Here is a 19836-nt window from a genome sequence, read left to right as displayed (position 1 = left end):
CATTGCTCACCATATACTTCTGTTTTTCTAGCCCGTGACTGACAGCTTCCTGTATATAATAGTTTTGATTGTGTTTTTCAGTTATTTGTTCCGACATTTAGAAAGGCACAGGGAATAAAAACACCTGAAGGAACTAACTCTTAGGAGGGGGATTGTCCTGGGAATTTAAAGAAAAATAAATAATCACGTTACTGCCTTTTTTAATACCCGAAAAATACGACCTGCGTTTTGTTCCGTCTGCACGGAGCCATCTGTGCTGTGCAATGCCGTCTTTGCTCAGTAAAATGAGAGTTTAGACCTTTATGGTGGTGAAGGCATTGCCAGGACTTCCAAGTTAATGGATGGAAAAGGTCTGGAAGAGAGTCTGCTTTGAATTAGAGCAGCAGTTTTCAACCTCTGTTGATTTGCGGACCCCTAAACACTTCCCAGGTGCAGGTTCTTGTCTAGTGAGTTTAGACCTATCAACAATAGCCCTGCCTGCTTTCATATCACCTCATGGCACTCAAGGACTTACCTGCAGCCACAAGTTTGCAGGCTGCTGAGTTACAGGACTCGTTGCAAGTGCTAGTTGCAGTGCCTGACCGGTGAGAGTTACGTGTTGAATAAAATGTAACACTGAATTTCTGCAGGTTGCTGGCAGGGCAGGTTGGAGGGCCAGCGCTGCCTGAGTCGCTCCTGTCCTGTGCTCAGGATTGCTGGGTAAAAGTTGTAGTTTGCCCTGCTGACATAGTTACTGAAGTGTAAATGTTACTTTTGGGTGGTTGGCATGAGTGTGGGTGTTACTGGTTAAGGTCAAGCTGGTGTTGGAAACTGAAAGGAGTGGCTTGGTGCTAGTGCTGAGGGTTTAGGGCTTCTGCTGTGGCTGGGCACTGGTGTTGCTGTGGGACAGGGCTGTGGCTGGGCACTGGTGTTGCTGTACCACCACTCTATGGGGAGGGCTGCAAATGGCAATTCATATTTTAGCTGCAGGGAGGTCAGGGTTGGGTGCAGGTAGTGTGTCCTCTTGTTTCTTAGGTTTGGAGATGCGTGAGTGTAGTTCTTGCAGTTGTGCCTGAAGATTACTGGAGCCTCCTTGCTAAGCAGTCATGGTTTGCTGAGGAGGGTGTCAGTGAGCGTGTTACCCAGGACACGAGTAGGGCATGGGTGTATGTTTGGGCTCCCTCAGGAGCATATTGTGCTTTTCCTGGTAGGTCACTGCAGCAAGGGACCTGAGGAAATGTGACAAGAGTTTGACATGCCTACAGAGTTGTGCTGTGCAGAGACAGACTAGAATGTGGCCAGTTGGGTGTCCAGCTGATTCAGTCCTGGGTAGGAGCACAGGTGCTGCTTTGGCTGTTCTGAGTGGGTACTCCTGACTCCAGTGTTCAGGAGAGGGTAAGATGCTGCCACACATTGCAGGCAGAGGCTGACACCCTTGGCAGGAGCCAGCTGAAGTTTCTCTGATGTGGTTAAATTAGAAATCCACTTTCAATGTGGGTGGCATTTGCTTTGCAGCAGTGATTAAGTGTGCAGCAGAGATAAAGATGGACTGGGGCACATCCATCTCTCGTGTGTCCAAAAGCATTGATGAGGCCAGGAAGAATTTCAGCAGCATCTCTTGCCTCAGCTGAAGGATGAAAATCACTTGTTGAAGTTGACATTCTTTGGTTACCATTAAGATTGCATCAAGATTTATCTCACTCAGGTCTTTGGAAGAATGATAAAAGAAATGGGGACAAAAGTCCTTGTGTATCCTTTCTTTCCCCCAGCAGTTGAGAGGACAGACTGGCCCTGACCAGGCACTTTTGCTTCTGTCTCTAGCACTGCCCAAGCAGTAGGTTTATACTAAGTTGACCCACTCAGCTCATTGGCCCAGTTTGGTTGTAGCCTCCAAAGTGGAACTGCATGATCCACAGAGGAATGGCTTGGCCAGCAACCAGCAACATCTGTCCGTGACCCCTTTGGGACCAAGTTGCTGCCATGGCTCTGTGAAGCAACAAGTTTGCAGGTGAAAGGGGCACCACTTGTGATGCACTGGTGTTAGGAAAAGGAGTGGTTCAGGACTTCTGTCTGTGGCTGAACCACAGGGAAAGGACATCACATCTTCAGTCCCTCCATCCTCTTCCTCATGGGGTGCAGCTGGGTGGAATGCTGGGGGAGGGAATAGCAGGTATGGTTGCCAACCTTTGTGTGAGTTCTTGATCGGGACCTTGCTCTGTGAGTTATGCATGGTATCAGACAGCTGCAAACGCAGCTGGAGATAGCACAGCCACGCTGCCCTGGTCTTCTGAAGAGAACCAGTTAATAAAATAGCAGTGTAACTTGTATTAACTTTCAGACACTCATCAGAACTAAGGCATTAGTGACTCATTTTTCATTTTCAGACATGCAGAATTTGACTTTCCTTGCGTGGGAAACTGGGAGCGTTGGGTTGAACAGAGCAATCTTGTTGCATACTGGCCAAAGGATGGGTGCCTTTTGGTTTGTTGTTCTTCAGGAAAAAGATAACAGAGAATTCCTAGTGCAGTAGGAGCTCAGTGCACTGAAAAAAACAAACCATCTTTGGGTATTTTTCTGCTCCTATAGGACCTCTGGTGCTGAGAGTGTGGTGAGACTCTTGCACTGAGCCCTACTCAAAGCTTACATGTTCCTCTGGTTTGAAGGATCACATTAATGAATTTCCCACTGTTGGTGGAGAGATAAAGAACTTGCCTGTTAATACAAGAAGGGCAAGGAGCAGAGTGGTTACCTCCTTTTCAGTAGTTTCTCTGCCTGCACTGTTTTTACTTTGCAGTTTGGTTTTGCCAAGCACCTGTTCAGACTTCCTACTATTCTGGCTCATGTGGTGGCTGCCCACAGCTTTCTGAATAGCAGCAGTGAAAGAAGTCAGGATTTCTCTCTCTAGTTGGCTATCCTCTAACAGCATGTGTGCAAGTATGTTTAGGAAGCTGGATTCACAATCTAAAGGTTAGGAAGTATCTTGGAAGCATAAGTGTGACTGAAGTGTGATCCTTCCTCAGGCAGGGCTCTAAGTGTGGATATCAAGAACACTGCAGTGTAAGTATTGCACTACTGGTGTTCAAAAACTCTGATTTCATTTTTAGTAGTGCTTCAGCAAAAGCAGTTGAAATTTTAAATGCAAATTTAAACTTGGATTTTATGTAGGCAGAACATTCACAATTTCTGTTTTGGAAAAGTGGTTCAGTTGGGCAGGAGGGATTTGCATTCCAAATGCTACCTTGTTTTGAGGAGGTTACGGTCTTGAGTAAGTGCCATTTTTGCATTGGGACTACAGAAGTGGAATCATACCGCCTTCTGCTGTGAGCATATCATGATTTCTGCAGAAGATTAAACTTGCAAGCCCAGGTGAAATGTTTGTTGCTTTTAAAGAACCCCAGGGAACTGGGAGGGGCAGGGAAGCCCAAGAACCACCAAGCAATTGTTTGTAGTCACATGTTTAATTTAAGCTAAACTCTCCATTTTTAGCTGTTCAGGTTCTGATATGATACTCACTCTTTGTGCTGCATGTACAAGTTGTTCTCTAGCACTGTTTCATTCCAGTTACATCTTAAGCTGCACTGGATACAGTTTGCATATAGAAATGACAACAGCCAAGTTTCATTTTGTGAAGTTTAAATATCTTTACATTTCATGAATGTGTAAAATTGAACACTGGGCTTATCAGATGTCCTGCAAACAGTTTGTTTGGTAATGTATAGAGGAGCACAAAAGTAAGGCTGAAATGGGGGCAGATCTGATAACTTTCAGTCTGGCTCTCTTTTTTTTTTGCTAGTTCTCTTGACATAACATACTATTGGATACTTTTTGCCTTGAAACTTAGCAAAGTTCTGGTAGTGCCTGTGGTTCCACTATTGCTTGAAACAATTAGTGCTGAATCAAAAAGCCACATTTAAAAAGAACTTGATTTATCATTTAAAATATTTCCAGATAAGCAGGCGTGAGAGTCCTTCCTCTGCTGCAGGCTTCTGGCAGTGGTTTGAAATCTGTTTGTCTGTAGATTTCTCTCCACTGGGGTTCTGGGGGAACATCACACCCCTTTTCTCCCACTTCCTTCTGCTGCCTTCCTTAAAGCTTGCTGTCAAGTACATTTCTGGTTGTCAGGATGCTGAAGTGACAAAGCTTTAAGCTTTCTGCCCCACTGCTCTTCCGTTTAATCCTTAGGAAAATAATCTCTTTAAAGAGAGTGAAACAGGTTCTGTTAACCGATAATTGGTTACCCTGGCGTCTGGGGCTTGGTGTTCTCCCATTAGTACCTTCATTTCAAATCTGTTTGTAACTCCTGAACTTGACAGAAGTATTTCAGGATGTGTGGGTTACAGTGTAGTGCAGTCAGCTCTCTTTTCACCTTTCATACATTTGCTTTCACAGGCCTGGAAAGGGCTACTAAAACAACTCGACAAAGACAATACCCACAAGCATGCAGATAATAGAACTTTGGCATGTATCATAATCTCTGTATTTTTTGCTAGTGAATATTTAATTAGTGAGTATTTAACACTTCTGTGTGATAAGAGTCCCAGATAAGAGGTAGTATACTTTTTCAGACACAAATGTAGGTCAGACGTCTGTTTGCTTTTTGCTGCAGTTCTGAAGTCAAAGGAAGACTGGAGCACTGGGTGGGACAAAGAGCGTGTCCCCTGGCCCCAAGCAGTGCAGGTTGCCTGTGGGTTTCCAGCAGGCTTCTCTGACTTCTCTCTTTGACTTGAACCTTGCTATAAAATTAAGTGCCGGTATGGTTATTACTCTGGTGAGGGTGGTTTCAGCAGATACACTCTGCAGGTGTTGTGGTTTGGGTGGTTTGTAACACATTTACTCCAATTGGGCTTACTCCTTACCCTGTGCAGGGATTTATTCCTGTAAGTTTTCACATAGCAGAGTGCACAGGGCTGTTCTCTGCTTGCACATATTCAGGTTCAGGAGTGCAGGCTTTGACTATGAAGGCTTAAAGCTTGTGAGCTTGGTAATGCTACTTTGTACAGAAGAAACCTTGACTGATAACCACTTATTTTCTTGGCTTCAAATACATCTTCAGCTGTGAAATAGATATAATTCAATTTTCTTTCCATTTTTTGTCTTCCAACTTGATTTGGTTTTGATTTCAGAAAAGCTGCTTTAAAACAAGAATCTTTGCTAATGAGAATTTAATTTTTTTGGCTTTCATCACGAGCAGTTATTAATTTCAGTTCTTGACTTTGCTTCAGTGTTAATCTCACCTCATTTTTATCTTTCCATGCAATGTTCCCGAGCAAAGATTATTTCTCAATTCCTGTCGTCTTTCTATCTGAATTCATTTGTTTCTCAGTGCCTGAGTGTTGGAGCTGAGTGAAGTAAGGATCAGTGGATCGCTTCTTCCCACCCTCCCATCCTTAGGGGGAAGAAAGTGGTAGGAGCTGTGCTTTTTACACTGCTACAGTCAGCAGCAGTCGCTGTCTGAGAGTTCAACTTCAGCTAGGGAAGCCCTGTCTGTGAAAACCTTTGGTATACTGTTAGTGACACCTTCCTGGCTAGTTCTGGGAGGGTTTGTAGTAGAATTTGGCCTAGTTGCCTCCCTTCCTTCACAAGGGCAGAAGGCGAATAACCATTGTGTTTGGTGACATGTCAGGAATTGGGAGTGATGAGTCCTTGGAATGGTATACCTTTGACACCAGCCATATGGTTGGTTGTGTTAGTAGATACTGCTTTAAGCAGATCATTTGGCCTGGGTTAATCCAGCTGCCTTCAGATGTCATCTCTGTTCTCAGGTTTGCTTTGTCTGATTCTTTTTCTATTCCCTCCCCTGCCCCGTTGAGAAGAGCTGTGGATCTTCAGCCATATCTGGGTGATGGATTGGTGGCTTGTAGGAATTGGGTGTACTCCTTATCCGAGTCCATCAGGAAAAAAATTAATGGTTATTGAACTTTAGTAGAGGAGAAGGCAGTGGACTAGGGTTCCAGTTCTAACTACTAAGAAGTAGGTATTTTTAACAGCTTGTTTGCAATCCTGGGGGTGGGTGGGGGCTGCAGGGAGAGCTGCTGCCGAGTTGGTGCCACAGGAATGTGAATGTTGGAAGATAGTGCTGGAAGTTCACGGGGCAGGGTTGTGGCTACCTTTTTTGCTCCTGGCACTGATGTGCGCCGGCTCGTGTGTGGGGCGTGACTTACCTGGCACTGATTGCTGTGGTGAGATCTGCTCTGGAGATAGCCCATGCTCCTGCTGCAGGGCCCTGGGCAGCAACCAACTCCACATTCAGCGGAAAAGGCTGTTAGTGGCCTTGTTTATACTGCATTGTTTGATTATCATTTGGATTTGGCCACGTCCTTTCATTTTATTCTTTGCCTTTGATTCTGTCCACTTCATGCCTGCAAGGCTTAGCAGGATCTTCATTTTTAGGGGGCATCAGTGGCTTCTTTCTTGCTTTTCTCCATCGTTCTCAGATGCAATCTCTTTTACTGCCCCAGCCTTTCTCCAAAAGCCTGTTCTTGTCCCTTGCTTCATTGAATAATATGTTTGTAATTAAATCAGGAGTAAACTACGACAGGGCTGTTTTGGCTGAGCATCTCCATGCTGACTTTCCAAAGCAGAAGTGCATTTGAAGTCTGCAGGGCTACAATGGCTGCAGCTAAGTGCTTGAACTCTGGACAGCTGAGCTCTTTGGGTACATAGTACTGAAAATCTTGGCCTATTACAATCTACATCAGCCCTTTTGCGTGTGTGTGTGGTTTGGTCTTGCTGTGGCTCTGCCAGGACGGTTGCATCCCTGGTCACGTTGTCAGGGCACGTGGGACGTCTGCAGCTGTGCCACGCTGTGCTGGAGATGATGGTGCTGCTCTGGTTACTACTGAGATGAGCAGTGCTCCAGGAAGGGTGCACCCCGTGGCTATCAGCATATGTGTGTGTTTGTGGACTTATGCCTCTTCTTCTGTTAAGATTAATGGACTGAACAGCAACTTCAAGTGATGTAGCAAAGTAGTTACTGGATAAGTGTTACTTTTGTAATGATATGGTGATTTTAAAGGGGAGAAGACTGGTGAGAGACAGTCGAGGACCTATAGAATTATGTATACAATAATAAAATCACTTAGAAATGTAACTGGGAAATGTTAGCTCTCTGTGATGCTTTTAAAGTTTTTTTGGTGGTGGTGGTTTTTTTCCCCAACCTAAATGATTCTGTATTTGCTTTATGGTGAGAATTTCAGGAGGGCAGAGATAAACTGCTTGTTTAGTTGTCGTGAAATACTGAATGTCAACGCTGAGCTGCACTTGGTGAGTTCCAAAGATGCCACTGTTTGGCATAGTGCAAATTCAGGAGGTGGGTTTTGAGTGTTAATGTAATCCTTCTGCTGAATCTCATCCTGTGACCCCTTCCTCAGTGATCAGTGGTCGTTTGAGGTCTTGCATTGGTAGAGAGGATTTGATATAAAAGCATCTGCAAGTGACATTTTTGTTCTTTCCAAAAATAGCACAAAGTGATCTGAAATACTGCTTGCTGTCTAGAGTTTAGGCTGTAACTTGTACCATCTGAATAGCTAATCGATGCTAAACAGTTGATGGCAAGAGTAGACAGTACCAACAGCGTTTAGGAGAACATCCAACCATGCAAAATCTGTGGTGGAGCACTGTCCTTCCCTTCCTTGCTAGCTCAGTCTCTTGCATGCTTTGAATTTCAGTGTATCTTGTCTGGAGTTCCAGTGTGGTACCTAACTGGTATGCAGTGGTTTATGAGTTTTGTTGATGTTTAAATGCCTGAACATTTCCATGTTCTGCAGGTAAAAAATTCAGTGCTTTGAGCACATGTAGGGATTACACCTGAAGTTTGTTGTGTTCAAGAAGAATTTTGGCCTTTTCCTACCTCACAGGAAAGTCATAATTACTGCAGGGCTCAGTTTTTGACCATCAGGATCTATTAGCAGTTTGATCTTGGCACCGTGTAATAAATGTTAATTGTAATAGGAATTAATTGTTGTGGTTCTGACCCAAGAAATACATGCCTTGAGGACTGTATTTCTGGCATTCTACAGCACAGCTTAAAGGAGGAGATTTCCTCTATCTGGAAATGATCCTGCTTTCGCCTCTCTGCTAGTGTTTTTTAATGTTGCAAATATTTAAAGTGTTGCTTTTTTTAAACTGTGGAGATGTAAAGGCATCTCTGGCCAGGTGCTGAGGGTTAGGGAGAGTAGAGAGCAAAACAGTGTGAGGACAGGCTGCTTCCTGATCTGCCTCTTCCAGCCCTTGTGGGGCCTTTATGGTGGATGATGATGAGGCTAACATCTCACTGCCGGTGCCGGGAAGGGGGAAGTGAAGAGGAATGAGAATAGCTGCAGACTGCTTGGGAAAGGAAGGTAACTGTTGAGTATTGTCTGAATAGTTTCTTGAAAGCCAGGTTTTCATCGGGAGGCTGTGTGGACTATTGGAGGGTGACAAAGAGTTGATTTAAATGCAGACTTGCCTCTAGGCAAGGGCTATGGATGTCCCTCAGGTGAATGGCTTTGGCAGATCTCCAGCATAGTTATACTGCTTCATCCAGCTGACCGTGCTCAGGTTACAGTTGTCAGATGCACGTACATTGTGTGTACAGTATGCAGTCTATTTGAGAGAATCAGTGGGGTTGAAAAGTGTGGTGTGTCTGGTTTGTATTTGGGGTTTGGATTTATTTTTTTTTTCTTTAATTGAAACAAGAGTCACAAGAATACAAGCTGGAAATGGACAGGAAAAAGAAAAGAAGAGTTGCATCTGAAAGTGCATCTGCATTTTAAAAGCACCAGGAAAGGCAGCACCTCGAGTTCCACGCTCACAGATATGTTGGGTTTTGTTTTGGTTTTTCATCCCAGAAAACTCCTATCTGTGACAGGGTGCAGGCAAGGAGGCTGCAGCAGGACATTGGCAGTGTGAGGGTCTGCAGCCCCCACCCCTGCTCCTTCATGTTTCTTATTCCTGAGCTCCTGCTCAACGATAAATTACTGCATGGAGTTTGAATACTCGTTCAAAAGCATTTCCGCAATCTCGCCTGTAATGACACTACCTGCTCTTTTTCATGTAACAGAGAAGGTTATCCTCTTATATTTTATATCACCACATGAACAAAACCCATAAAACTCAACATGGAGTGGAGCATGCCTTTTATTAGAGCGGTCGGTTGCGTTTTAGTTGCTAGGAGGTTGAACTGTGAATTGCAAGACACCTCAGGAAGGATGGTGAGCAGGACAGAGAAGTGAAGTGAGAAGGTGTGTATTTGTGCTATGACAGCTTTAATGAGGAGCATGTTGCTGATGCTTATCAGCAGGAATAATACCTGCAGCACTTCTTACACCACTTAAAATGCTGAACTCACCTGGAATGTGCTGTTGTCTGGTGCTTGTAAACAGGCAGGACACCTCACAGCTCTGCTCTCCCATATCCTGTGGAAAACCTAGTGTACCCAGTTTTGCTCAGTTAGTCACAACACTGGTAAGCTCCTGAATCCTCTTCCTGGCAGAGGTCCTGCTGGTAGTGCAGTGTCCAGCCAGGGAGTGTGCATATGTAGCAAATAGTATGGGTTCTGGGTTTTGATAGTAAGAAATGGCATTAAGCAGCCTTAGATATTTGTGTGTTGAAAGATTTTGAGGTTCTTACGGTTGCTGCATGGTCGTGAGAAGCAGGGTGGGTTCAGGTGGCTTTTTCTCCACCTGGAGACAGGTGAAGTCTGTGTGCCCATCTGCCCCCTTGCTGGGAGGTGACTGCTGATACGTTCCCTAGCTCTGTAGCTTTGGGTCAGAGAAATGGCAGTGTTGGTCATGTAAACTGAAAAATTAGGATGTAAGAGGCTTTTTTCTGATTATACTTGCTTTTGGTTTCAAATGCTTTATGGTGAAGCTTTTTCCTGAGCACATCTGAGAAACAGGGAAGTTACTAGCTTGTACATACCAACTTTTTTTATTCAATTGATAAAGATTTGATTTGCTGTTCTCATCACCTTCCCCTCAGGAATTTTGTCTCTTACTGCTGCTGTTCTGTACACTGTAATTTTTGAAATGAACAAATTTGTGTTAGTGAAGTAATAGAGGCTAGTAGTGACTCCAAATATTTACCTGTTTGAGTGCAGTCATTTTCCAGAGGTCATGTTCCTTGCTAAAAACCAACAAAACAGCCCCTCTCAAAGCCTGGTTTATTGTTTTGTTCTTTCAGAAAGATGGAGAGAACCGTTGTGTTCTTTGAAGGTGTAGGATCCACTAAGTAAAATCTGGGCTTGCATTTTAATGTAAATGTCTCTGGTGGCCAGATGTAATCTGCTCACAGGGGGGAGGCAAATCTCTTTAAAAGCATCTGGAGCTTTAGTGATTTCTTGTGTTCTGGTTTTTCCCCAAAGATCCGAGCCAAGAAGAAACCTACTCCAGTGAAGTATGAAGTTGGGGATCTTGTTTGGGCCAAGTTCAACAGACGCCCATGGTGGCCATGCACAGTTTGTCATGACCCAGTGCTGGACTGTCACTCAAAAATGAAAGGTACTGTATCTACTCAGACCACAAAGTGGAGGTGTTGTGTATGGCAGAGCGTTGCAGGCTTTCATCTTTTGTTTTTTTTTAAACCCCAACATTTCTGGCCCTTGAAAGGTGTGAAGAAATAGACTGTGCTGTGGAAGGCCTGGGTCTGTAAAGTAAGCCTAGATCAGGGAGGTGACAGGAAGATAACGGGACTGAGGCTGGTGGAAGGTGGTATAGGTAGCTGTTGGACATGAAGGCTTTTCTTCCAGAGTATAGAACGTGTGAGCAGCTGAGCTGAGTTCAGGACAGTGCATAAAGAAGAGCAGCCTCTCAAAAACCAGGATGCAGAATAAAAAGGAGGTGTATCAGAGAGATGAGGACAGAGATATGCAATGGGTGGGCAAGCTGAGCTGGGAAACCTGGAGTGTGTGAGGGCATGGGGAGCTGGCCAAGCTCAGGGAATGGGAGACTAGAAAGGCTTGAGAAGCAGGCTGTGGGGTAGTGTAGTGTAGCTGGTGAATGCCTGAAGGTGTGATGGAAATGTGTGTGAGGAAGTGAAAGTTTTTTGATCTCGTTTGGCACAAGGAAACTAGGCCATTTATGGGCAAATATCAGAAAAACCTGGATATGGAGCCACATATGTGAAGGTTTAGAGCATAGTGTGAGAGGAGGTGATGGGGAAATAACAAACCTGTGTGTGCATGAATGCTGGGGGGGGGGTGGGAGGAAGGGAGTCTTAAAAGCTCAAGGCAAAGAAGTGTAGGTGAGTGATGGAAAGAACAAGGGGAAAGTGATTGGAAATTGGAGCTCATTTGAAGGCTCTCTCAGTGCTTTTGGGATTGTACTAGTTGCCATGGGGCAACTGCCACAAATGGAAAGACTTAGTTATCTGTTCCTGGCTTCCTCTTCTGACTTTTTTTTCCCTCTGGACAACTAGAAACCCCTCGAACTGGTGCCGTCTGCCACTGACAGCTCTGTTAGACTGGTGAGGCTGCCACTCACCAGTGTATTTCTCTCCAATTTTTGTGACCCTTGCCAGACCAAGAACTAAGTGCTGAGGATGAGTAGACTTTTTCTGAGTGGCCATCATCTTGGAGGCCTCTGCTGTTTCTCTACAGGCACGAAGTAGCTTTTTTTCTGCATAGTGCTCATGTCATCTCCAAGTATGGTTTCTGTAGTAGTCTTCTATTTCTCCACATTACACTTTCACCTTTTGGACAAGATTCATCCTGGTTCGTAATGGTACTGAATGTGCTGGTTTAAGTAGTCCCTTTTGAGCTCTCACATTCCTGTCAAAGATGTTGCCAGAAGATATGCCAAATATATTGTCTCTCTGTATCCCTTCCCATGAAGTTTTGGACAGGATTTAATGTATATAGTTGTGCAGTAATCCCCTCTCAGCCTGTGTCTTACAAGGATTTCTAATAAAGGAATTCTGCATGGAGGAAACATACTATTCCAAATTCCAGCAAGGTCTCATCTCCAGCTACACAATAGACTCTCCCATCATGTTTTATCTGTGTTTAAACCAATAGAGCTCTGGGGAAAATTGCTTTTTCCAGTTGTTGCTGTATGTAATCTGCTCATCTGCCCTCCCTGATACTGAGATGGCAGAGCAAGCGGATCTGAACTTCAGAGCATTTGGGCAGGGAGGGCTGCCAGGGCTCTGTAGAAAGCGCAGTCCTCTAACCTTGGCTCTTCTGTTGCCAAGGGAACAAGCCCTTCAAAACAAGGCTGATCGCTTCAAACTCATCACTTGTGCAAAAACCTTTTCTGCTCTTGGGCTTGAGGCGTGGTGCTTTCCTGAAAGCAGTTTGCCTCTTCTCAGCAAGCTCTGGAAGAATTTTTTGGACCTGAAACGTTGAGGCTCCGTGGCTTGAGTCCCAGTACTGTGAATGGGACTGATGAAGTCAGTAATCTTTGCCCTTGGTTTGGCGTTGCTCTGGTCATTGTTTGTCATCTTCTCAGTGGTCTTGGTCAGAATCTCCATTGTCAGCGTCGCTAAAAGGCCAGGCTGCCACACTGTGCTGGCACTGCAGGAAGAGGCAGCATAAACAAATGGGCTGTGAAGCCTAGGCTACCTATTCAGAGGGTGAAGGTGTTCCCAGGAGAACATGAAGCACACATAGCAGCAAAATGCAGGGAGAAGTTTATATGCCTTGTTCAAGCCTTGTTTACTCTGTTCTAGTGCTTGTAACCTGTCCTTTTTCACCAGTGCACCCAGTACTGGTTGAGTTCTTAATCATACCATTTCTGTGTGGCATTCTTGCACAGAAAGCAGCTCTGAAAAATCTCTGAGCCCTTGTGATAGTTTCTTCTCTTGCTCTGCACTTTTGTACCCAAAGTATGGAAAGATACTCACTGCAGCTAACATTTTGTCATGTTGCACGTGGTCCTTGTGTGTGTGTTTACTTACTTCAATACTGCTGTCAATGTTTTATGTCCTAAATAAGAGTTTGGTTACAAAGTATTGAACAGCGTGGGATATATTGTGGTGGAGGAAGTTCAGCCTGTATGAGTAAATCCTATCCAGCAGGATGTCATTTCTGGGTGTTGGTGGCACACTGTTCCCTTTTCACAGCACAAAGTCAAGTCTTTTCACTGGACTGCTTAATCATTAATAAGGGAATAGCAAAAAAGAAATGTCTTGCCTAGTTTGTTGTATTTCTCAAGGAAAAAAAAAGATTTGCATTTTTTTGCAGCCAAAGTGTGGTCTCTGCTCTAGGGAGATGTCCCATCTTAGACCTTACAAACAACCAATTGTTTGTAAGAAAAAAATAAATTTAGAAACAGAGTAGCAACACAGAACCATAGACAGCAGAGATCAAACAGATCTCCCTTAGTTCTAAGTAGAAATCCCCAGAAGACTGATGGCATTTATGTTGGAACGTTATTAAGTAAAAAACCGTTGAAAATTGCCAGGCACATTATAGCCTCTTTCTGTGTCTTTGTTCTGTTACATGCAAGGGGTTAATTCTGCTAACTCTCTCAAAATAGTTTCCAATCGGAGGCCATACCGAGAGTACTATGTGGATGCCTTAGGAGAGCCTTCAGAGAAAGCCTGGGTTGCTGGGAAAGCAATTGTCCTCTTTGAGGGAAGACATCAGTTTGAAGAGCTGCCTGTTCTTCGGAGAAGAGGAAAGCAAAAGGAAAAAGGCTACAAACATAAGGTGAAAGATCTGTTTTCTCTAGGCTTTTTGTTCTTTGAATCTGCATAGTGCAAAGTATTCCTTTATGCCTGGGTAGTCCCAGGGCAGCTTTCTTCTGTGGTAGTGACTGCAGCAACATGGCCAGGGAAGTGATTGTTTGCATCCTTACAGTCAGCATAGTTTGTAAAAGCTGCCAGCAGTTTCTAGGCTTTCTTTTGTGTTGGGGCGTGGCCTGCTGCTTTTATTGCCTAGACAGCTCAGAGAGGCAGAGGGGTCAGGTCTGAGATCTGTTCAGCGGCACAGCCCTCTCCTGATGTCTTACAGAGCTTCTAAATAACTTCCTGTGCTCTCTGGCAGCCTCTTTTGGCTGATCTGAAGCAGAGGTGGAGTTGCATGCTTTGCTTGATCACTGACTGAGATAAAGCAGTGGGGTTTTTAAGCCCTGCTTTAGCAATTCTCTGTATAGAAACCTATGAGGACTTTTAATTTGACTTTGAAAACGCTTTGTCGGTGAGCCTGTGGGAAGGAGTTTTGTGGCTCACGGTATCATCTCCCTTTCCAAACATAGCACCCCCAGAGCAGTTGTAGCCTGTCTAATGTAATGTGACACAGGGATCTGGTCTACATCTTTAGGAAAATGACTGGAGAAATTAACTTTTTTTCAGAATTTCTGAAGTGGAGAAGTACATAGCCTGCTGTATTGCTGTAAGAGAACAGTCAGTCATACTAGGCAATGGTGTCTGGTTTTTCTTTCTCTTTTTTCCAGGAGGTTTATTAACAGTTCAGTACTTAATGCAAACTCATCAGATTAAATGTGTTCTTGCAGATGTGAGTCCTCAGGTGTAGTGCTTTCATTTGGTTTTGCTTTTCCAGGGGCATGTTCAGTGAGGACTTCTCTCTTTGTGTTCCCAGCCCCTTGACAACTAGTTACATGCTTGCAAGTAGCATTTCCAAGTAACATGCTAGCTGCATGGCTAGCTTCTCATCCTATATCTAAATGGCAGTGCCAATGTGGCTGCAGGAGAGGGAATCAAGTGTTTCTTGCTCACATAAGTGTCCAGATTTACATCCCTGGAATCCAAGATCTGATTTGAAGCCGAGTGTCTTTGGCTGTTTTGCTAACAGGCTCTATAAAACTTTTTGGTGGTGGTGGTGTGGGGTTTCTTAAAAGGAAAAGTGTTAGAAATTTGAGTTGTTCCTCCTGCCTTGGAAATGGTTTTGATTTTAGAAGCGGCCGGGAAGCCTTTAACTTGCTGTTTTGTAGCCAAGAACTACATATGTGGATAAGAAACAAATTTCTTGCTGGTTTTAGGTGTTAGCAGAGGTTCCTGTCCAGTGTGGAGAGTGTTTTGTTTTATCCTAAAGGTACAGAGTTAAAGCTGGAAGACTTCTGGGTACTGAATGTCTTGAATTTCATAGAGTACATTTTTAGATAAGCATGTGGGCCTCATGTTTTTACCAGGGTGAGCTGGAGATGGACAGTGGGATCATGCTCTGAGTTGTTTGCCATTTCTTCGCGTTTCTGTGTCCGGGATCCCCATCCCCTTTACTGGCTGTTGTGTTCAGAGTTTGCTGGGGTACCAGACATCTGGTTCTTAGGAGATCGGTGTGTACAGTGACTCTTTTTGCTATTTTGGGCGTGCAGAGGGATTTTTATTTGGCTCAGCAGGACTGCAGGGTACTTACCCAGAAGTAGTATTTTCTGTGCCCACTAGTCAGTCTCTAGGGATCCATGTAATTTGTCTTAAAGATGCAAAACGCAGGCCTGTCGCTCTGTTCCGTGCTTTGTGCGTCTGTCTCGCTTCGTTCTTGTTGCTTACCCCATCACATTTTTTCATTCTTCATTTTTTCTCTTTTTTTTTTTTTTTTCTGTCTCCTCCAACTTCAAGGTTCCCCAAAGATTTATGGCTAAATGGGAAGTCAGTGTTGGACAGGCAGAAGACCTTCTTCTCGGGGGGCCAGAGGATCAGAAGTGCAGCCAGAACTCCAGCGAGCCGGACAGCGAGAAGGAATTGCAGTCGGAATACTATGCCAACGGCCCTGGAGCAGAAGGGGAGGGGCAGCTGAATGGCTGTTTTAAATCCTTGGCATTTGACTCCAGACACCTGCCCAGTGAAAAAGGAAAATTGCACATTAAGCCACACGTCAAAAAGAGCTCCGACAGCAGAAAAAGGACTAGAGTAAAAAAGAGTGGTGCAGGAAGGGAAGCATCTAGGGGAGAAATCAAAGTAAAACCACCAGAGAGCATAGTTAAAAACATGATTGCTGGGGACCTACCAGATAAGCACGCATCACATGAACTTCGACGGATTGCCAGCAGTCTAACAGCATCCAGTGGCACCAGGGAAAACCATTTGCTTTCCTCCTTTGGAGAAAGACATTTTGAAAAGACAACTTTGAAACCGGACTATGAGAACTGTAAAAACGATGCTCTGAAGAACACCCTCCAAGGGGACTTGTTTTCTAGTGCATCCTTGGAGCGAGAGAAGAGCTCCCTGGGCATTGTGTGCAGTTCCAAATTACAAATACACTATTCTGCATCTGATACTGGTATTGAGAAAAAGCAAACTGAATCAGATTCATCCTCTTCCCTCTCAGATGGCGGGAACAGTGATGTAGATACCATGGACCAAAGTTCAGAGAGAGCCTTTAGCGCTCTTGAAGTTAGTGATTCTTCAGATAAAGTGGAGAAGGAATTTCCCATGACATCCAGTGGCAACATGAAGCTTTCCATGTGTCTTCCTCAGAAGAGCAACATAAGGGCCAGGAAGAAGTCGTACCGGGATCGCAAACCTCTGGGAGGTTCAGTAACGAGCAGACTTGATGCTGGATTTGCAGATCGGGGGATTGAAGTAGGTTTCTCTGAGGCCGAGATGTCATTGACGGCTCTTGAGTGCTCCTCAAATGTGAGAAATGACAGTCTTTCCCTTCCAAAGAAGCACACTACTCCCCAAAGTGCTTCCAAGGACAGCTCCTGGCCTGCTGTTGCAAATCAAGCGACCTTAAAACCGAAAAGCATGAAATTGCCCCGAATCAGGAGTATAAAATGCAAACATAAAGAAAAAGTTGCTGGGTTGCAGCCTTCTCTTGCCGAAGAGGAGGGTGGTGTGAATCGCTGCTCTTCCGTTACCAAAGGTTTCTCTGGCCTTCAGAAAGATTCTGTTCAGAGAAGCAGAAAAGCCGATGGCCAGAAACTGTTGAACAACTTGCATGAGAAAACCAGGGATTCTGCTGAAATAGAAACAGCTGTGGTGAAACACGTCTTGTCCGAGCTGAAGGAGCTGTCTTACCGCTCCATCAACGATGACGCTGGCGATTCCGATGCCCCGAAGGCTGCACCTTTACTTTTCTCTTCCGCCTCTGGTCATGGTCGATTGCCTATTGAGCCAGATTACAAATTCAGCACCTTGTTAATGATGTTGAAGGATATGCATGACAGTAAGACAAAAGAGCAACAACTGATGACTGGTCAAAATATAGTCCCCTTTCGAAATACCAGCACGGCTGATGGTTCTGGAAGCAATTCTGCGAGTGGTCTAAAGTCCTTGTCTATTGTAGGTCCCCCATATAAAATAGAAAAGAATGGAGATTGTGTCCAGGAAACAGCAAATCCCAACTCTGCTATAAGCAACTCCTCACTTCCACGCAGTCCTCCAGCCAACGTGACAGGGGTTGGTACTGGTAAAAAGGAGCCCGTGAGTGCTGCTATTTCTGGGACAAACGGCACAAATTGTGTGCCCAAACGCAACTGTGCAAAATCTAAGCAGTCATCAAAGCTTGGAGATAAAACAGTTTCAAACAGAAAGGACTTAAAACCAGGAGGGCCAAGTAAGTTGCTCAGTCGGTTATCCAGAGATTCAGGAGAACGTGCATTCCGTGTTCGTGGTTCAGTTACCAGTCCTCTAGGTAATGAAGCAGAAGATACTGAGAGGAAAGAGTCTATTGATTTAACAGAACATTCAACTGATGAAGAGTCTGCCTGTTTATCTGATGACAATTTAGGTCGTGTTGGAAGGAGACCTGAAGCTGGTAGAAATATTGAGAGCTGCACTTCAGCTGAAAATGGGGAGAGTCCAGACTTGGATTCAGAGGCAAATAGTGAGAGCTCTCTTGGTGATGAGTCTAATGATGTAAATCACGTAGCACCGAAAAAGCGATGGCAGCGTTTTAACCAAAGCAGTGCTAGATCTAATAAGCACACCAATAGATCTAGGGAACAAGGAAACTTGGAGAGTGCCTTTGGCCTGAATTCTCGTGGCTTTTCACTGAAGGGAAATGAGTGCTTGGGACGTAGGCATTCCCCTCATCCAAAGGTGCTTGAGGGAGACCTGACAGAGCAGGACTATGAGAATCATTTAGACTTAGTTGAGAAGCATTTGAATGTATGTGGTAAGCCAAACAACAGTGTGATGGACTCAGAAACAGAGCTTGGCAACTTTGCTCCCCAGTCTGAATTCTCTGCACAAGGTAAGGGAGCTGGACTTGCGCCAGAGTGTGTATTTGTATGCATTTTGTACTTCTCATTTAAAGCATAAGCTATGGAACTGGGGGCCGTTTCACAACGTGGAGGTGTGTACATCACAGCTGAAGAAAGCGTGTTACGTTGGTTTGGGGTTCTCTGTAAGCATGGAGAACAAAAGGCAGAGTGATTATGGGATTTTGCTCATCTTCTTGTTCAGAAAGTTTAAATACATTACAAATCATTGGGTCCTCCACAGTAAAAAGTAGTAAGCTGAGCTTGGGATTTTTGGAAACTTACACTTTCACAATGTGTGCCACGTGCTTGGTCTTAGCTGGATAGGTCAGCGCTAGAAAGTTGTGGGAAACAGCCTCAATGGCTGCTGGGTTTTGGTTGTTGTTGTTGGATGGGGTCCATCTATGGCTTGTTCCATAGGATTTCAAGTCAAGGTGCTGGAGTGGTGGTGGGGTTTATTTGTTTGGTGGGTTTTGTTTTGGGGGGTTTTTTTGTTTGGTATTTAAGTGTGGAACTTTATTAACCGCTAATAACCAGCTGGAGAACCCTGCAGGTTTCCTGAGATACAGCTATGGTGTGGCTGCCTGAGGGGTGAAGGGGAGGTCAGAAGATGGGAGGAGAAGACAAGATGGGGGGACGCTGCTGGGGAGGCTAGGTTGGAGGTGGGTGTGGAAGAACTGGCAGAACTAAGGCAGCACCTATGAAAGGGAAGTGACCTAGGAAGGAGGAGGCTTATAAGGATCAAAGGGTCACACAGCACCACCTCCCCTGCAGAGGCGGGGATGATATATGTTTGTTTTGACTTTAACCAAATAACTGAAGGGGGTGTGAGAAGGAATAGGCTCATCAAAACCATGTTCAGCACATCCTCAGATTTCTGCAAAGAATCAGGGGAAGCAAACCTCAATGGAAACAGCAAAATGAAAGCTTTGTGTAGATGTCGCCAAACGAAATTGCTCTCATCTCCTTGCAAGATCATAAGTTACTATAACAGCAGAATTTTGAACCTGTGTGCATTCTGTCACTTATGTGTTCCCTCACTGCACATTTTTGTATGTGTATTTTGCTGGTGGGGGTGGCTAAAGGTTACCTATGCTTTTGTCTCTGGAAAAGGCAGCTCCTGGCACAGTGGTTGTAGAACCTGCCCAAGTCAAGTCACAGCAGGCACAGAAAACAAGTCCTTAGGGTGTAACACGCCAGGTAAAAGTTCTGTTTTGAAAACTTGACAGGCTTAATCATTCAGTGACTCCTGGCTGTAGCTGTGTGTTTAAGTCTTCACAAAGCAGGCAAGAGAATGCACCTTGTCCTGGGTCTGTCAGGATGCTGCCACAGCAATGTTGCAGCTTGCTGGAGGGAGAAAATTCTTTGTCTGCACTAAGATGCAGCCAGGTTCTCATGAATTCATGCTGGGTTTGCAGTTGAAGTGTTCCTGTAATGTGGTTATGTGAGATAAAGAGGCAAGGCTACAGAGAGCTAAGAACAAGGCCTGCTGAGATGCAGTAATGCATTAAGAAAAGTGTGACCAGTAGGTCAAGGGAGGTTCTCCTCTCCTCCTACTCTGCCATAGTGAGGCCTCATATGAAATACTGCGTCAAGGTCTGGGCTCCTCTGTTCAAGGACAAGAAACTACTGGAGAGAGTCCAATGGGGAGCTGCTAAGATTATTAGGGAACTGGATCATCTACCTTACAAGGAAAAGCTGAGAGAGCCCAGTCTGTTTAGCATGGAGAAGAGCGAGAGGGAGGATTTAATTAATGCTTGTGAATATCTAAAGGGCC

The 19836-nt window shown here is 44.7% G+C and overlaps 1 protein-coding gene across 3 annotated transcripts in view; it reads left to right on the top strand.

The window, feature by feature from the left end:
- Positions 1 to 19836, top strand: part of NSD1 (nuclear receptor binding SET domain protein 1) — a 62918-nt gene that overhangs the window by 7413 nt on the left and 35669 nt on the right. For 2 of the 3 annotated variants that reach the window (XM_054168383.1, XM_054168384.1), the window contains exons 3-5: positions 10322 to 10457; positions 13434 to 13606; positions 15475 to 18052. In XM_054168383.1, the coding sequence (XP_054024358.1) occupies positions 10322 to 10457; positions 13434 to 13606; positions 15475 to 18052 (2887 nt within the window). Of the gene's footprint in view, positions 1 to 10321; positions 10458 to 13433; positions 13607 to 15474; positions 18053 to 19836 lie in introns of those variants that run through there. The other variant, XM_009904697.2, reaches the window with a different exon arrangement.

This window comes from Dryobates pubescens, chromosome 16 (genome assembly GCF_014839835.1).
Source record: "Dryobates pubescens isolate bDryPub1 chromosome 16, bDryPub1.pri, whole genome shotgun sequence".
NCBI classification, from domain to species: Eukaryota; Metazoa; Chordata; class Aves; order Piciformes; family Picidae; genus Dryobates; species Dryobates pubescens.
This window is presented reverse-complemented; position numbering and strand designations above follow the sequence as displayed.